The sequence below is a fragment of the Cervus canadensis genome, chromosome 30, assembly GCF_019320065.1.
Source record: "Cervus canadensis isolate Bull #8, Minnesota chromosome 30, ASM1932006v1, whole genome shotgun sequence".
NCBI classification, from domain to species: domain Eukaryota; kingdom Metazoa; phylum Chordata; class Mammalia; order Artiodactyla; family Cervidae; genus Cervus; species Cervus canadensis.
Genome location: NC_057415.1, coordinates 35,550,285 through 35,567,639, shown reverse-complemented (window position 1 = coordinate 35,567,639; position 17,355 = coordinate 35,550,285). Strand labels below are relative to the sequence as shown.

At 52.2% G+C, this 17,355-nt stretch overlaps 1 protein-coding gene across 5 annotated transcripts in view; it reads left to right on the top strand.

Annotated features, from left to right (window-relative positions):
- The window catches only part of AKNA (AT-hook transcription factor), a 57,292-nt gene that overhangs the window by 35,045 nt on the left and 4,892 nt on the right, over positions 1-17,355 (top strand). For 4 of the 5 annotated variants that reach the window (XM_043453027.1, XM_043453026.1, XM_043453025.1 and 1 more), the window contains exons 8-20: positions 16-143; positions 602-809; positions 2,500-2,645; positions 2,736-2,924; positions 3,746-3,992; positions 5,108-5,214; positions 5,809-6,020; positions 7,974-8,136; positions 11,270-11,446; positions 12,096-12,211; positions 12,847-12,993; positions 15,274-15,369; positions 16,985-17,101. In XM_043453027.1, the coding sequence (XP_043308962.1) occupies positions 16-143; positions 602-809; positions 2,500-2,645; positions 2,736-2,924; positions 3,746-3,992; positions 5,108-5,214; positions 5,809-6,020; positions 7,974-8,136; positions 11,270-11,446; positions 12,096-12,211; positions 12,847-12,993; positions 15,274-15,369; positions 16,985-17,101 (2,053 nt within the window). The remainder of the gene's footprint in view (positions 1-15; positions 144-601; positions 810-2,499; positions 2,646-2,735; positions 2,925-3,745; positions 3,993-5,107; positions 5,215-5,808; positions 6,021-7,973; positions 8,137-11,269; positions 11,447-12,095; positions 12,212-12,846; positions 12,994-15,273; positions 15,370-16,984; positions 17,102-17,355) is intronic. The other variant, XM_043453028.1, reaches the window with a different exon arrangement.

Below are 17,355 nucleotides of genomic sequence, written 5' to 3'. Positions count from 1 at the left end.
CCCGTCTGGTTTCAGGTCTTCCAGCAGCTAAAGGCTGCCCACGCGGCCCTGGAGGAGGAGTACCTGAAGGCCTGCAGGGAGTGGCACCTGTCCCAGCAGCCTGCTGGCTCCAAGGGGACACCCAGGAGATTTGATCCTAACAGGTACCTGCTGGGGAGGGAGGCCCAGGAGGACAGATGGGCCAGGCCCCAGGTCCCCACCCGGAGAGGCACACTTTATCCTTATAATTCACACACTTGGGGAGCAGGGAGAAATCCCATCCCAATTAGCAGCATGTCCAGATGGGGGGTACTTGAAGGCTGAGATCTGTGTACTTTTAGACTCCCTGCCATGAGAAATACCCTTGGAGATAAGAGTGGAAGCCCCTCACTGGAGAATGGGGAAACTGAGGCCAGAGGGGGAAGGGATTTACTCAAGGTCCTACACCCAGTTGGTGGCAGAAGGGAACTCGAACTAAGCCTCCTTATTCCCTGTGGAGTCTACTTTTATCTTTTTTATTTTTATTCTAAATGATGATGTCAGGTGGGCCCTCCATGGGCATTTCTGGGGTCTCTGCTCTAAAGCACAGCCTTTGAGACCCGCTGATGTTTACTTGTTCCAGGGAGCTGGAGGCAGAGATATTCCAGCTGGGAATTCGCCTGGATGAGCTGAAGGACCTCATGGACCACAACGAGCAGCAGCCTGGGCGAGTCGGGTCAGACTTGGCTTCAGACAGCCCCCCAGCCACGCCCTCCCCCCACCAGCCAACAGACCTGCCCTCTCCTTTGGAACAAACCTGCATGTCGGGCATCCAGACCCTCGGCCCTGAGGTACCCCTTTGCCCAACCGTATTGGACTGTTCCTTCGTTCATTGGTTTCTCCATTAGTTAACTTCTTCATGACATTTGAGAAGTTTGTTCCATATGCCGAAACTCATGACATACGGTGGGAATTCAGTAGAAAACAACCAAAATAATAGGTGGTCTCTACCCACATGGGCTTCCCTAGTGGCTCAGATGATAACGAGTCTGCCTGCAATGCAGGAGACCCGGGTTCAATCCCTGGGTCAGGAGGATCCTCCGGAGAAAGGAATGGCCACCCACCCCAGTGTTCTTGCCCAGAGAATTCCACGGACAGAGGAGCCTGGCAGGCTACAGTCCATGGGATAGCAAAGGGTCAGACACAGAGAGTCGGACTGAGCAACGAACACTTTCACCCTCATGGAATTTTCTGTAGAGTTAAACTTGTTACTTTAATTTTGATCGGTGCTCTGAAGGAGAATTATGGAGTTCTACACCAAGTAGATAACAAGCTAACATATCTGAGTTCATTAAGGAATCAGAAAAACTTTCCTTGAGGAAGTCATGTTTAAATGAAATCTGAAAAGGAGTAGGAATTACTAGGTGCAGAAAAGGAAAAAAAAAAAAATCTGGCAGGAAAAACAGCCTGTGCAAAGGCCCTGTGGTTAGAGCATAGACAGTGAGGGTTCCATTGTCTAAGAGATGTGGCTGGAGAGGCAGGTAGGGGCCCCAGGAATTAGGTATGTGGTCACATCAGGGGGATGGTTTTAAACTCTGTTGTTTTTTCAGCAGGGGATGATAATAAGAGGATTTGCAGGTTGGGCTTCCCTGGTGGCTCAAATGATAAAGAATCTGCCTACAATGCAGGAGACTGTCTGCACTGCAGGAGATACAAATTTGATCCCTGGGCCAGCAAGATAATCTGCAGAAAGGAATGGCCACCCATTCCAGTATTCTTGCCTGGAGAACCCCATGCACAGAGGAGTCTGGCAGGCTACAGTCCATGGGATCACAAAGAGTTGGACATGACTTTCACTTTCAGAGCTGGGGAGGTAGTGGGGCAGATGCAGAGACATGCCTGGACTTGAGAGAGGCTTAGAAGGGGCGTTGGACTGGGGCTGGAGTGATGCTGAGAGGAAAGGAGCGAATGATGACCTCCAGGCTTCTGGCTTGGAGACCCGGGTGGATCTGGGGACTATTCACAGAGACTGCTACACTAGATAAGAACTATACATGGAAGGGGGCTTTGTAGAATTGTCTCCAGGCCACGTCACAGCCCTGTGGGAGATGGCCATCTCTAGTGCATTATCTTGAGGGACTCCCCTGCTCCCACAGTGAAGGTGTTTTGAGCAGCTGCGTGTTCATATTGGAATGAAAATCTGGGTTCAAGTCCTGGCACCACCCCTTGCTGCCGTATGATTTTCGGCAAATCATTTGAGCCTCGGTTACCTGTCTGTAAAATGGGCTGTAATAGCCTGTATACTGGTGGGATTGTTTCAAGTGATATCTGTACAGTGCCTGGCACATAGCACATTCATGGCAGCTGGTACTGAAGATCAATGACCCAGTCCCTACTTTTACACACAGGAAAAGGGTAATAGGCCAGTGAATCTAACCTCTTTCTTGCTCTTCAGCATCCAGCGTGAGCCTGGCATAAGGTAGGTCCTTAAAGAGCGGTCTTAGGTATCTGCTGACTCTCCGCCCCTCCTCCTTTCTCCAGCCTGACGCCACCAGCACTGGCCCCCATGTGAACTCGGATCTGAGCGCTCCCAACAATGAGGCAGAGGACGGGCCACTGGGCCTCCCGGCCCCGCTCAGGCACAAGGAGCTACGGGTGGAGCAAGATTTCCACGGCCTGCTGGAGCGGTGAGTGCCCACCAGGCCCGAGGCCTGGGCGATTGATGGATCTTGCTGGCCTTGTGGGTTGAAGTCACGCTCCTCTGTGTTTTTCTGCAGGTACCTCAGTGTGAAGTCCCTTCCAGAAGCCCTGAGGATGGAGGAGGAGGAGGATGAGGAGACGGAGGGCCAGGACCACACCCTGGGTTTTGACAGGCTGGCTCCAGCTCCAGCAAAAGCAGTGGCCTCGAGGCTCCCCACCAGGCAGCCCCCGGTGCAGGCTGAGAGAAGTCACGGGGTTCTCCTCGAGTAGGTCACTGAACCTTCCCCGCCGGTCCCACACCAGCTCAGAAACCACAGGGGTAGTAACTGTCCTAGGAGCTAGACAGCCCTTTACAGTTTAGAAACAGCTTTCCTGACCTGTAGCTCAGTGTCTCTACAAACCATGAAATGTACACCATTGATAGCGCTTGAAATGATTTGGGAAGGTGTGGGATGAGATCTCTGGTAGGAGAGATGCAGCATTAAATAGCATCACTCTTAGTCTCAGTCTCAGAGATTCCATGTACAACAAGGAGAAAGTCTCAGGGCTATAAAGTCTTCAGGGCCTCTCTTGATCTTCCTTTAAAAAGAGAGAACGAGAAAGAAAGCCAGCAGGCCTCAGGCCAAGAGCCTTTACTAGGCAACAGGATTTATCTTGACTATGATAATACTGTTTTCATGTTTCTTGTATTTATTTGCAAAGTTCACTTCTGTCTGTAACACAAAATACCAGTCTTCTGTTTATGATAGTGACATGGTCTTTTTGAGTAGATGGAAGTTGATGGAAATGGCTGGAATAGGAAAGAGGGAAGGCAAATTCCAGGAGCCTAGGGAAGGGTACTCTGGCACCTCTATTTCCGCATGGTTTCTGCCCCAGTGTATGGGGTTGGTTTTGCCAGCATCCTCATTTTACAGTTGAGGTAAGTGAGGTTCAGAGAGGGGCAGTGCCTTGCCCAGGGTCACACAGCCAGAGGTGGCAGCCCAGGGTGCGGATGCAGAGCTGGTGTCTGGGTTGCATGGCTCCCAGGACAGAGCTGCCCAGCCCATGCCAGGGCTCGGGTGCACCATGCCTCTCCTTCCCCTGCCAGGGAGACCGTGGAGCCGATGGCGTCTGTGAAGCCAGCAGACGTTGGTGCATCCATGACCAGAGATGGGCACCTGCGGGGTCTGGGCGAAGCCGAGGACGCCCCTCCCCGCCCCAGCAGGCCCCCCGATCCTCGGGGCCCCAAGTCCGCAACATCCCACCAGAGCAGTCTGGCCAGCCTCGAGGGAAGTGGCATCTCTGAGCGCCTCCCACCAAAGTCTCTGCGCCAGGCCGGCGGGCCCCCGCTGGAGGTACGTGTAGGTGTGGGGCCTCTCCTGGAGCCTCCTGCCTCCAGGCCTTTGCTCAGCGTGTCTACTGCTCCCGCCTCTGCCGTGGCTCCCCGCACCCCCACCCCTCTGCCCGGACCTCCTCTTTCTCCTCTGAGACCTGTAGCTCAGTGCCTGTATCTTTCTGAGCCTGCTTAGCACAGCTGGAGGTGGGGGTGGTGTCTTTGACTCCAGGTAGTTTGTGCCATGAGAAGAGCGCCTTTTAAACTATGACAGGAATCACAAGTCACTGTGGACATATGACTTATGGGATGGATCCTCCCCTAAAAAAGCACATATGGGGATATCCCAGGGGTTAAGACTTTGTCCTCCAATGCAGGGGGCACAAGTTCGATTCCTGGTAGTGGAGCTAAGATCCTACATGCCTTGTAGTAAAAAAATAAATAAATAAAAGAGAAGCAATATTGTAACAAATTCAATAAAGACCATATGGTCCAAATCCAAAATAAATAAATAAACACATACATTTGCATGTGTACACACACACATACACACACACCCCTATAGTCCTAATGAGCCCATGGTAAGGAATACGCACTCAACCATGAACTCATTGAGGGCAGACACCCGTGTCTCTCTGTTGATGATCTTTGCACCTTGCATTAGACGCGGTGTGTTAGAGGTGTGCGTGGCTGATCAGTTTGGTTTTCCCAATTCATGGGACCTGGGCATTTCTGCAATCAGTTAGGACAGGGCATTCCAGGCCCACCCTGGAAGACGTGTGGATGCGAGAATCCCATTCTCGCAGTGGGACTGCTTTCTCCTCCTACCCTTTCTATTTCTCAGCTTAGGAAATCTGTGACAGTCTCCCTTCCAAGGGCCCTGGCTCCCACCCCTCAGGGACACGGGGCATGCTCAGGGTCCTTTCAGGGCGTGGAGTCCCTGCTGTTGGCCCAGGGCTCATGCCAGGCCCTGAGCACCCCAGGACCCCACACGCCCAGGGCCTGGCTGTTGGGAACTGGGCCAGCCTCCCTGTCTGTGAGCCTCTGGAATGTGAGGCCCAGGCCAGCACTGGGGAAGGGTTTCCCAGTGTTCCTTGGACACATTCCTCAGATTTAAAGGGACACTGTCTCTTTCAGGAGCCCTGGATGGCATCCCCAGAGACAGACAGTGGCTTCGTGGGCTCAGAAACGAGCAGAGTGTCGCCCCTCACTCAGACCCCAGAGCACCGGCTCTCCCAGATCAGGTAATGGGGACCCCATCAGTGTTACCCACCTGGGATAGCCTAGAGTCAAAGTGCCTGTGAGCTCAGAACAGGGCCTGGGCGTTTTCAGAGCCCCACACTGCATCCCCACCAAGGACGGGTTATTGCCTTCATGTTATGGATAGAGGGAAAGTGACTTGCCCAGGGTCACTCCGCCACATATCGACAGACTGGGAATTTGCTGAACAAATGGGTGATGAAACGGTGAGTGAATAAGATGTGCCGGGAGGGAGGCGTGACAGAGCCGCCAGGTTGAGGGACAACCTCCAAAGCTGGAGGAAGGTCCCTGGGGCTACCCAGGGCTGCGTGGGAAGGGAAGATTACAAACTTCACTGCTGGATATATTATCTAAAAACTAAGTTGAGCTTTATGACTTTGTGTATATGAGTAGGCAAGTATACAGCTCTGCAGTTTATAAAGAAAATGCGTGTGTAATGGAGATGCAGCCTCAGAAATACTATACTGCCAGGGATGCCAAGTCCCAAACGATAGGATGGTTTAGCAGGTGGAGGGGCTCGGAGGCTGCGGCCTCATTCTGTGCGACCTCAACGCGCCTCTCTCTCCATGGGCCCCCAGCACCCCAGGGATGTCAGCCCAGTCCTTCACTCTGCCTGTACCCCAAGATGCAGCCCCCCACCACCAGACCAGGGGTCTTCCAGTCCCCAGAAGAACCTCCGAGCCCAGCAGATCCAGGAGCCAAGCCCAGAGGCCCCCGTCTGGCCAGGACAGTCCTCTCCAGCAGAGGACGCCCAGCTTCTGCGTGGAGCGGGCACTGGCATCTGAGATAGGTGAGTGGATGTATCTGGGTTGGCCAGAACCTAGGGGTGGCTGGATCGCACGGGATAAAGAACATCAAACCAATAAGAAAATCTGCGTTACCCTTTGGGATGCAAAATAACATACAAGTTCATTATAGGAAAATTTGAAAAGGGAACAAAAAACAATAATTAGCTAAAAACCATCATTGATGACATTTTAGTCTAGAACCTTTGAGCTGTTTTCTATGCCATTGTGTGTGTGTTTATTTGCAAATACTTAAAATGGAAATGGGATATTACACATGAATGTTTTATAACCTTTTTTCCCCACAAAATGCTGTGTAATGAACACTTTCTGTGTCTGTAAAATCTGTGATTTCTTTGTTTACTTTTTAAAAAATGCATGTGACCTTTTTATTGAAATAAAACAAATATACAGGAAAGAACAGAAACTGATGAATTTTCCCAAGGTGACCACAGACAGAGAAACTCCACATGATCAGAACCTCAGCCCCCTCCAAGCCCCTCCTAGACATTCCCATCCTTCTCAAAGGTAACCACTGTTCTCAGATTAGCTTTGCCTCTTTTTGAGGTTCCCATTTAATTTTTTAAAATTAAACTTTAATTAAAAGTTTAATTAAGTCACATGCGGTTGTAAGAAATAATACCCTGAGAGCCTACGAGCCCTTCCCCTAGTTTTTCCCAACAATATCTTGCAAAACCTTAGAGCAATGTCACAACCAGATTCTGACATGGACTCTGTCAAGACACAGAACATTTCCACCATCTCTGTTGTCCTTTTATAAACATATCCAACCCCGCCTTAACGCCTGGTAACCACTAATCTGTTCTCCATCTCTGTAATTTTGGCATTTCAGAATGTCATAGAAATGGAATCGTATAATATATAACCTTTCAGGATCAGCTTATTTTTCACTCAGCATACTTTTCTGGAGATTCACATAGATTATTCATCATAAATCAATAGTCTATTCTTTTTTATATTGTTGCATAGTCTTCCCAGGGCACATTGTTTTTAATGTACATGCCGGATGAGTGGTTTGGAACTCTGGTCACCCACCCCGTTGAGAGGCTAAAGTTTTGAATGCTCTGAGAAACATGCAAGCCGGCAAGCTCAGTTCAGTTCAGTCGCTCGGCCGTGTCCGACTCTTTGCGACCCCATGGACTGCAGCACGCCAGGCCTCCCTGTCCATCACCAACTCCTGGAGTTTACTCAAACTCAGGTCCATTCGAGTCGGTGATGCCATCCACCCATCCCATCCTCTGTCGTCCCCTTCTCCTCCTGCCCCCAATCCCTCCCAGCATCAGGGTCTTTTCCAGTGAGTCAACTCTTCACATAAGGTGGCCAAAGTATTGGAGTTTCAGCTTCAGCATCAGTCCTTCCAATGAACACCCAGGACTGATCTCCTTTAGGATGGACTGGTTTGATCTCCTTGCAGTCCAAGGGACTCTCAAGAGTCTTCTCCAACACCACAGTTCAAAAGCATCAATTTTTCGGTGCTCAGCTTTCTTCACAGTCCAATTCTCACATCCATACATGACCACTGGAAAAACCATAGCCTTGACTAGACAGACCTTTGTTGGCAAACTGTGACTAATTTCAGAGGGAGGTGGAGGCTCTGAGGCTGGTCCCAGGGCAACCTGGTGATGTGCAGAGTCTGAGGGCCCATGTGGAGGAGAAGGGAGCTCTTTGCAGGAAGAGAGCCCCGGAGACTCGGATCTGATGCAAAAATGATGGATGGTCGGGGGAATCTAGGCATAAGGGCTCTGCAGCTTTGCACCTCAAGCTCCCAGTGAAAACCACATCTTCCTGTTTTGAGGGTCACTGGCCTCCACAGGAGCTTCATCTGTGACCTCAGCCGGGCCCATCTCTCCACGCCCACCATGCTTCCACCCACACAAGTTCACACTTCAAGGGTCCTCTCTGAGTAAACTCACTTTGGTCTCCTTCCGCCTCCCTAGCGGTCCCGGGCTCAGAGTTTAAGCGGCGAAAGCGGATTTCTGAACAGATCCTCCCCGGCGCGACAATCAGCCCACCTCCCACCCCTGCCCCTGTGGCTGCCACTCCACCCCGTGGACCCGCAGAGATCACCTCCACCTTCCTCCTCACCAGGACAGGGCGCGAGTAAGTCGGATGCTTGGGCGCTGAGGATTCAAGTGCATCAGAGAGACGGGAGGGTGATGCCCGAGGGAGGCAGGGGCTCTCTAGGGTCTCCATCCAGTGGTGGCTGTGCTGGGACCCAGGCATCCTGCCTCCCAGTTGATCCTGTGGGTCCTCCTTGGTGTAGACCCTGAGGACACTTCTCTAGCCCGTAGGAAATGGCTAGAGAAAAAGCCTAGAAGTTCACCTTTGCTGGTGCTAGGACCCCTCTCCCTGCCTCCCAGCATTTCCCTTCCAAAACGGGTCTACACTTACCGGGGGTGTGTTTATGTGTTCTTTATATGAACCAAAAAGATAATGTTTTTTCAATTTTTTCTTTTTAATTCAAGTGCAGTTTTTCTATTGTTGTTGTTCAGTCATTAAGTCGTGTCGGAATCTTTGCGACCCCATGGACTGCAGCACGCCAGGCTTCCCTGGCCTCCACTGTCTCCCAGAGTTTGCTCAAACTCACGTCCATTGAGTCAGTGAGAGGCTTATTGACTACAGTATGCCAGCCCCTGGGAATACAAGAGTGGACAAGACAGTCCTTGACCTCGTAAAGCTCACCATCCTGTAAGATGGACCAAGGAACAAGGTTGCACCCCCAGGGTGATAAGTACAGTGATAGCACAGGCCTGAAAGACTGTGGGAGCACAGAGAAGGGGCATGTAGCCCAGTCAGAAGCTTCAGGGAGGGCTTCCCGGAGGAAGTGGCATCTCAACTGAGACCAGAAGGCAGAGAGCTGGAAGGGAATAGCATAGGGAACAGCATGTGCAAAGGCCTAGAGGGAACCTAATGTTTATTATAGCCAGATCCTCAAGTATAAGGTGGGCTGTTAAACAATAAAAGCAGAGAGGAAGATGGGGAGACCTGGGGGAGAGCTAGAGAACCTCTGACACAGCTGGTGAGAAGTTTGTATGAGGTCTTTGCTCAGAGGAGGTGCTCACTGAATATTTATGAATGTGGGAAGTCTCATCTAAGGATAATGAGGGAGGCTTTAAGTAAGGAAGCTGCAGGGTTGGATTTACATTGTAGAAAGAATTCTCTGGCCCCCGTGATGGTGGGTGTGGAGGCCAGGGACTGCTGAGAAAGTTGCTACACCCCGGAGAGAGGTTTTGGGGCCATCAGCGAGGGCAGGGAGTGTATTTGAAAAGGGGTAATTAGGCATTGGGCCAACAGAATTTGGGAGTTGGTTAACTTTCAGGGTGCTCGGGGAAAAAGAAAGGTTTAGAATGACTCAGATTTCTGGCTGGTCAACCAGTTGGATACCGATGCAGAGATGGGGAAGCTAGGAGGGGGAGTGAAATTGCAGGGAAAGTTGACTTTTAGGTGCCAGCTGCACTCAGTCACTGAAAGATTAGGTCAGGAAGGCCAAGATCGTGATGGAAACAAGCTGGAAGGGGCAAGCGACTCCCAAGGGTGCATTCCAAATTCCAGGCCCTAGTCCAGCGGCCTCTGACCTGGACAGGGAACCAGGGCCATCCTGGTCTTGCATCCATTGCGGGACCGCGATCCTGTCTTTCAGGGGTTAACGGGTGGCCAGAGTTCTCACTCTCCTGCAGCCGCCACCCTCATGGTTTGCCTTGGAAACCCCAACAAGCGTTTCCCTGGGGATTGCCAAGGGAACCAACTGCCCTTGGACGCCCAGAGCACCAGGGCATAGGCAGAGAGAGGTCTCCGCTCCCTCTGGGCACACCCATCTGAGAGCCGATGTCTGCTGCAGGTGGCGCCAGGAGCCACCCCCTCGCGAGTCCAGGGACCACCAGGCAAGAACTAACCCTGAGGGGAGCCCTCACCCCAGAAGCTGGTCCAAACGGCAGACAGAGAACCTGTATCAGCCCAGAGGAACGCCATGCCCAACCCAGGCTCTAAAGCCCCGGGCGTAGGGGGTTTGTGTGCAGGGGTGTCTGGATGGGATTGGCTGCCTCAGTGCCAGTGATGCCCTCAAAACAAGACCCTAGAGATTCAGGGACCCATCAAGGAGAAACACAACTAAGATTTACTCCTGAGATGCTAGGGGCTCATGAGGTTCCTTACCAATCACAGGTTGGGCTGTGTTTGGGGGCTTCCCTGAGATGACCGTCTGCTCGTATCCAGTTGGTGATGGGTACAACGTGTGTCTCCTTGTCCCCTCTCCACACGCACATCTTTACTCCGCTCCCTCTTGGAGTCTGGAGGCCAGATCAGTGACATTTCCCTGAGCATCTAACGAGGTGTGAGGCTTTCAGGTGTTGTGAGATGGGGAGGTCTGCTCCTTGGCTCCCAGGCGCTCGCCATCTGGGTCAGGAGACAGACAGATAAGCATTTTCTGCCTGGAGCAGAGTGATGGGCTTGAGCAACTTAGGAAAGGTTTAGGGGAACCCTGTAGGGGAGGTGCTAAGCAAGGGCGGGAAGGAAGCAGGCCTGGAGAGACAGTCAGGGTTTCTAGAGACAGACGTAGAGGAAGGGGACGGCAGTCCAGGGCCTGAGGCAGATCCAAATTGAAAGTTTTTGTTTTGCTGAGGCCTCACTATGTGGCCTGTGGGATCTTAGGCCCCTGCCCAGGGACTGAACCTCTGCCCCCCACATTGGGAGTGTGGAATCTTAACCTCTGGACTGCCAGGGAAGCCCCAGAATTGAAATTTTAAAGTGCAACTTTAGCCAATGCCCTCTCTACTCATCAGAGGATGAGATGGTTGGATGGCATCACTGACTCAATGGATAGGAGTTTGAGCAAGCTCCGAGATGGTGAAGGACAGGGAGGCCTGGCATGCTGCAGTCCGTGGGGTCACAAAGAGCCGGACACAACTGAATGACTCTCTCTACTCTGCCTCCTCATCTCAATCTTGAAAATTTGTCATTGGCATTTCAGAATAGCTACTCAGAGGCCCTGCATGCTAGGTTGGGTAAACCTCAAAGAAAGTTCTGCTTTGCTTACCAAACGTGCAGGGACATGAACTCAGAGAGGTGTTAAGATATGCAGCAAGAAAAGCGGACACACACGAGAGTTCAAGATTCCACTGAGAGCAGAGTTAGGCTGCGTTTGCTGGAACGGGACAGAGCCCCAGCGCCCGGGGGGCGGGTGCAGCTCTGTTCATTTTGCACCTGTTCTTCGTTCCTGTCTCCACCCCGACCCCAGCCAGGCCATCCGGGAGCTACAGGATGAGGTCTCTCGGCTCCGTCTGAGGCTGGAGGACAGCCTCCACCAGCACCCCCAGGGCCACCCCATGCGCTCAGCGTCCAGCTGCGACCGGCCCACCCGGACCCGGGAGCGGTCAGGGGATTCTTCAGCCGCTTGGAGCTCCCATTACGGCAGGTAGGTGACCCCCACGTTCCTGCCCCTGTGCCTTGGTGGGAGCTGCAGAAGGCAGAGTTAGCTGGTCTCTGGCTGTCCCCTGACATGTGGACTTGGGCACAGTCATCCCCCTCTCTCACTTACTCACTCATTCATTCACGCTTAGATTTTTTTTAGCCATGTCATATTTGATGCATAAAAGAATAGATTGAACACATGTGTTACTAATAAAGCATGATACAGTGAATATCCCCGAACTCGTCACCCAAGTGAAGAGCTAGAACATTTTCAGGACACTCACCCTCTCACCCACTCACTCCGCAGCTGATCACCTATGATGACTTATAAAATCATCTCTAACTTCTAACTTCTGAGTGGTCCTATCGGAGGGCGCTAGGCTAAGGTTTTCAAAGGACACTGTCTCATCACTTCTTCCAACACTTTGAAGTAATCACGCCTGTATCCCCATTTGACACATGAGGAAACCGAGGTTCGGAGAGGCTCAGAGCCACCTTCTGTGGGTCTGACTCCAGAGTCTTTGGTTTCGACTTTCATGTTCTCCTCTTTCCTGTGTTACAAGCATTTCTCTGGGTTGGCCTTCTCACTGATCATCTTTAAAGGCTGCATAAAACCGCATCCACTGACATCCTGGCTCTCTCTCTTTTGCTAGCAGATCCACGGAGAGGTTGTCTGGTGAGCCTGGGGGTGCAGAGCAAGCTGTCCCTACGGGAAGACGGCGAGCCAGGTCCTCCTCGGTGCCTCGGGAGGAGCCTCGATTGTCCCTGAGTAAGTGCCCACCTGCCAGGACTGATTTTTGGAGGCCACCGTCTGGGCGTGTTGGCTCAGGGGTCAGGGACCACAGCAGCAGCCCTCGAGGACACTCAGAGAAGGTTTTCGGGTGTCTTTGTTAGGCAGTCCTAGCGCTCTGAAATACCACGTGCCTCCAGTGGCAGCCGCAGCTTCTGTAAGGGCTGTGAGCGTCCGTGTCATCTTGCTTCATCTTCACTGCAGGGTGGGTCGCACCCTCATCCACCTTCTGCAGATCAGGACGCCGAAGCCCGAAAGCATGGGGGACTTGCCTGGAGGAACACGGCTCTGACATCAGTGGCCCCAGCTCCCGTCTTCCCAGCTGTGTGGCCTTGAGCAGGCTGTTTACCTGCCCTGTGCAGCTAAGGGGGCAGCTAACAATGCAGTGATCACAATGTCCACTCCGGGGACTGCTGCGAGGGCGCGTGACAGGGAGCTCGCAACGCGCTTGGCACAGGGTCAGGGGCCCAGACGTGTCAGCTGTGATTACTAAGGGGCCGGGGGAAGGGGGGCTGTAGGCTTAAAATCCCAGAGCCTGGACTCGTGATCTGCCCCATCCCTTAGCTACGTGTCCCCCATCCCCTCCCCCTCTGATGCCCCTCTTTCCATCCCAGGTTCCGAATCTGAGCCGGCCTCCCCCAGGCTGTTCTCTGAGAGGGGCAGGACCACCGAGAACAGTCCGCAGGCCGCTCGGGATGGAACAAAAGGAGTGAGTAGCACCGGACGGCCCGGCAGGGTCACCTTCCGAGGCCAATACACAGGTGAGCCAGGAGGGGGCGCTGGAGGTGCACGGTCCCCAGGCGGTCGCTTCCATTTAGCCAGTGGGCCATTGAAATATTGTCATTTTCTATGAGTTTTGTGATACAAAAACATCAGGGAGCATTGTCTCTGTGAATCTGGGTGTGTTTGTCCATTGATTCAGTCAGCAAACAGTTTCTCAGACCTCCGCTTTGTCGGGGCCTATGCTGGGTTCAGAGAAAGTCCACTCGGCTGGTCAGTCATGAAGTGGCTTCGGAAGAGCCTGATGCTTGCAGGACCTGGGTAACAGTGAACACAGAATCACTTCCTCCTGCCTTCCATTAAGCTTGTGATTCCCCAGGAGGCATCAGCGCATTGCTTGTGGTGACGCATAGCAGGATTTCAAAGTGCATTACGTTAAATATAACCTAGCTTCCCAGGTGGTCAATTCTGCCTGCCAATTCAGGAGACATGGGAGATGTGGGTTTGATCCCTGGGTTGGGAAGATCCCCTGGAGTTCAGTTCAGTTACTTCAGTTGCTCAGTCATGTCCGACTCTTTGCAACCCCATGGACTGCAGCACGCCAGGCCTCCCTGTCCATCACCAACTCCCGGAGTTTACTCAAACTCATGTCCATTGAGTCTGTGATGCCATCCAACCATCTCATCCTCTGTTGTCCCCTTCTCCTCCCACTTTCAATCTTTCCCAGCATCAGGATCTTTTCAAATGAGTCAGTTCTTCGCATCAGGTGGCCAAAGTATTGGAGTTTCAGCTTCAGCATCAGTCCTTCCAATGAACATTCAGGACTGATTTCTTTTAGGATGGACTGGTTGGATCTCCTTGCTGTCCAAGGGACTCTTAAGAGTCTTTTCCAACACCACAGTTCAAAAGCATCAATTCTTCAGCACTCAGCTTTCGTTGTAGTCCAACTCTCACATCCGTACATGACTACTGGAAAAACCACAGCTTTGACTAGACAGACCTTTGTTGGCAAAGTAATGTCTCTGCTTTTTAATATGCTGTCTAGGTTGGTCATAACTTTCCTTCCAAGGAGCAAGTGTCTTTTAATTTCATGGCTGCAGTCCCCATCTGCAGTGATTTTGGAGCCCCCCAAAACCTGTCACTGTTTCTACTGTTTCGCCATCTATTTGCCATGAAGTGATGGGACCTATTCCCCTGGAGTAGGAAATGGCAATCCCTTCCAGTGTTCTTGCCTGAAAAATCCCATGGACAGAGGAGCCTGAGGGGCTACAAGCCCTAGGGTCACAAAGAGTCGGACATGACAGAGCACGCCCACATGTCAAATATGAAATATGGATACGGTTCCTACTTTCATGAATCTGACTGCACAGCAGAGAAGACAGTAACAAATAAGCAATTACAGTAAGCATGTAAATTACAGTGAGTAAATTACAGACTTGGCGCTCACCCATACATCGCTGGGAAGGAGGGCGGTTAACCTCAGATCCAGAAGGCTGAGCGATGCAGACAAAGCAAGAAATGAGATACACATCTCCCAATGGAGCAAATAGACACTGAGGCTTAGAAGTGAAAACAACAGCATGTCCAGGGGCCTCAGTGCAACACACACGGAGTATAAAGTGGAGACCCTGTACGGCAGAGGACAGAGAAAAAAATAATGAATCAGGCATCATCCCAAAGGTCTTATGTGAGACTCAGATGGATAAGGCAGGGAATAGTGGGACTGAGTGCAGATCCAAGAGTCTGTCCGATTTTTTGATAACGTTGAGCTCCTGACATCTGCTGAGTGCAGGGCAGAATACACGGATACAGCCCCACTCAATCCTCCCAAGAAGCCTGTGAAACCCCCAGCATGACTCTCCCCGTTTCCCAGCCACATGAAGCACAGAGGAAACACCACTGACTCCAAGCCCCAGCCATTCTAATCCTAACCAGCAAGCTGGGGTCTGGGGAGTACCATCATGCTTTGTCATTGCTTATCCTGTCTTCCTGCCTGCTTTCCAGTCCTGACTGAGCTTGGGTTTGTTGATTTTTTTTCCCGTATGTCAAGAACTAGGCAGTTGGTTCCAAATAGGATCTGAGATGAAACAGGAGTCTGGAAAGAGCTTACAATACACGGACAGATAAATGTGTTTTATCTGTATGTGTATATGTACATGCACACTTATGTATCTACATATTTACACACATGTTGTGTGTGCATGAGAAAATGAGAGGGAGATTGTTAAACCATCTGGAGGAAGAGGAGAGAGATTTGTATTCTAAATCATCCCCCGTTCTGCATCCACGCACAGCTGATGCTGTTCTGCTTTCTTCCCCAGGCCAGGAGTACTGTGTTCTGACCCCCAAGGCTGTCCCAAGAAGCAGTGCCCCGGTCTGCTGTCCCCACTGCCGACCCCCTGGGACAGAGGATCCAGGTAGGCGGTGGTACCTGGGGAAGCAGCCAGGGCCATAAAGCTTCAGCTTCTTGGTTGGGGGGCAGGGGTGCAGTTGGGCCGGACATAGACTGCCCTGAGCTCAGTGCTGGGTCAACGTACAGAAGACAGCAGGACTTTTCTGGACTTCTCAGCTTCTGGACTTCTCACACCTGTTTCTCCAGGTGCTTTGCCTGAAGCCACTCTCCTTCACCTTGACGTGGAGAAACCATGAACATGATTTCAGAAGTTCCTGATGCGGGGAGGGGTGTGAGCAGTAGGCAGGCTGGCAGCGATGATTACCTTATCTCCCCTCTGTCTACCTTCCACCCTCCTCACCCCCTCCCCCAAACCCAAGGGTTTCGGGGGTGAGTAGTGGGGAGAGCAGTGGCCTGAGAATGTGGACCCCAAGTTCTAGTCTCGCTTCTGCCACTGACGTGCTGTGTGACATCAGACAAGTTCCTTAACTACTCTGAGCCTTGGACTCCACATCTATAATAAAAAAGGTCTGGAGATGGTCTCTGAGGCCCTTTCAAGCAGTGATGATGATAATGATAGTGCTGTCATTTATGAAGACCTTACTTAGCAACATGCTAAGGGTTTTACAAGCATTATCCTCACAACCCCATGAAGTAGGTTTTGTCCATTTTATTACCATACCCGTGAAACTGAGGCTCAGAGAGGTCAAGTGACTTGCCGAAGCACACACATCTCACAAGTGGTAAAGCCAGCTAGTTCAGTGGCTTGTTGCATTCAATCAATTAATAAATGAAGACTCTGAGCAGAGGGCCTGGTTCATGAGATGCCTCTCACCGTCATGGTTACCATGAACCCTGATGTTTGTGACTCTAAAGCCCTGGCTCTTCACCACTATATTTCTGTGCCTTTGCTAGAGTCCCAGCAGGCCTGCTCACTCATTCATTATTCAGCCCTTATCCTCTTATACTGGGCTCTGGGCCTTGTCCCTGACAAATTCAGCTTAGCAGACAAAACTGAAGGGTCAGAACGAGGATGGGAGAGCACAGGGTGGGGCTGGAGAGCCCATAACTCAGCCCAGGGGGCGGGAGGGCTTCCCAGAGGGAGTGATGCGGAGCTGAGGCCTGAAGGAGAGGCAGGTGGACCCTGGAATTCTCCCAGATGCGGTGTTGAGGATTTGCACTGGAAGAGAACCAGGGTGCCCACACTCCTGCTCACTTAGGCTTCCACTGACCCGCCTGGTGCCCAGGGGCCTTTGCGGACCAGTCCCTCCTGGAGAATGGGCCTGTGTCACTGTGGAGAACGGCCACAGATACAGGTGCTGCTTCCTAGCTCCGAGACAGCAGATTATTCAACCTATTGGAGCCTTAGTTTCTCCATCTGTAAGATGGGGAGGTGATCATAATAGCTAGTCCAGTGGCTTGTTGGATTCGATCAGTTAATGCGTGAAGGCCCTGAGCAGCAGGCCCAGCTCATGAGATGCCTCTCACTGTCCTGGTTACCATCAACGTTGTCACCCCCTGGAGGCGGCTTGTCTCCTCTGCAGTCGTCCCTGAGGGGAGCTCAGTGCCTTGGGAGGCCTGTGGGGGGGGCTGATGACTTAGACACCATCCTCTCCTGACCTCCCTGCCTCCTCTTCCAGGTGATGCTGTCACCAGGGACCCCCTGGGACCGTCTCGCAGTGAGACCTTGCGATGTCCCCTGTGTAGTCGAGTTGGGTCCCCCTCTGAGGGGGATGGCCCAGACTCAGCCACCTCTGGTAGGACCGACGCTCCGTCTCTTCCCCCCTGCTCCCCTGGATTTGGGTTTGGGGCCCTGGGAGGGGGTTTATCTGGGGTGGCAGCTCGCCCAGTCTAGGGTGGAGCAAACTGGATGAGAGCTGGCTTCCCAAAGCGAGGCACTTCCTGCGTGGCCAGCCCCCCGTCTAGCTCCAGTGGGGCGGGCGGGGCTGGGGGGCCCTCTGTTCTCTGCCAGATCTTCCCAGGTTGTGAGACTGTGTCTCTGCGGTCCCTC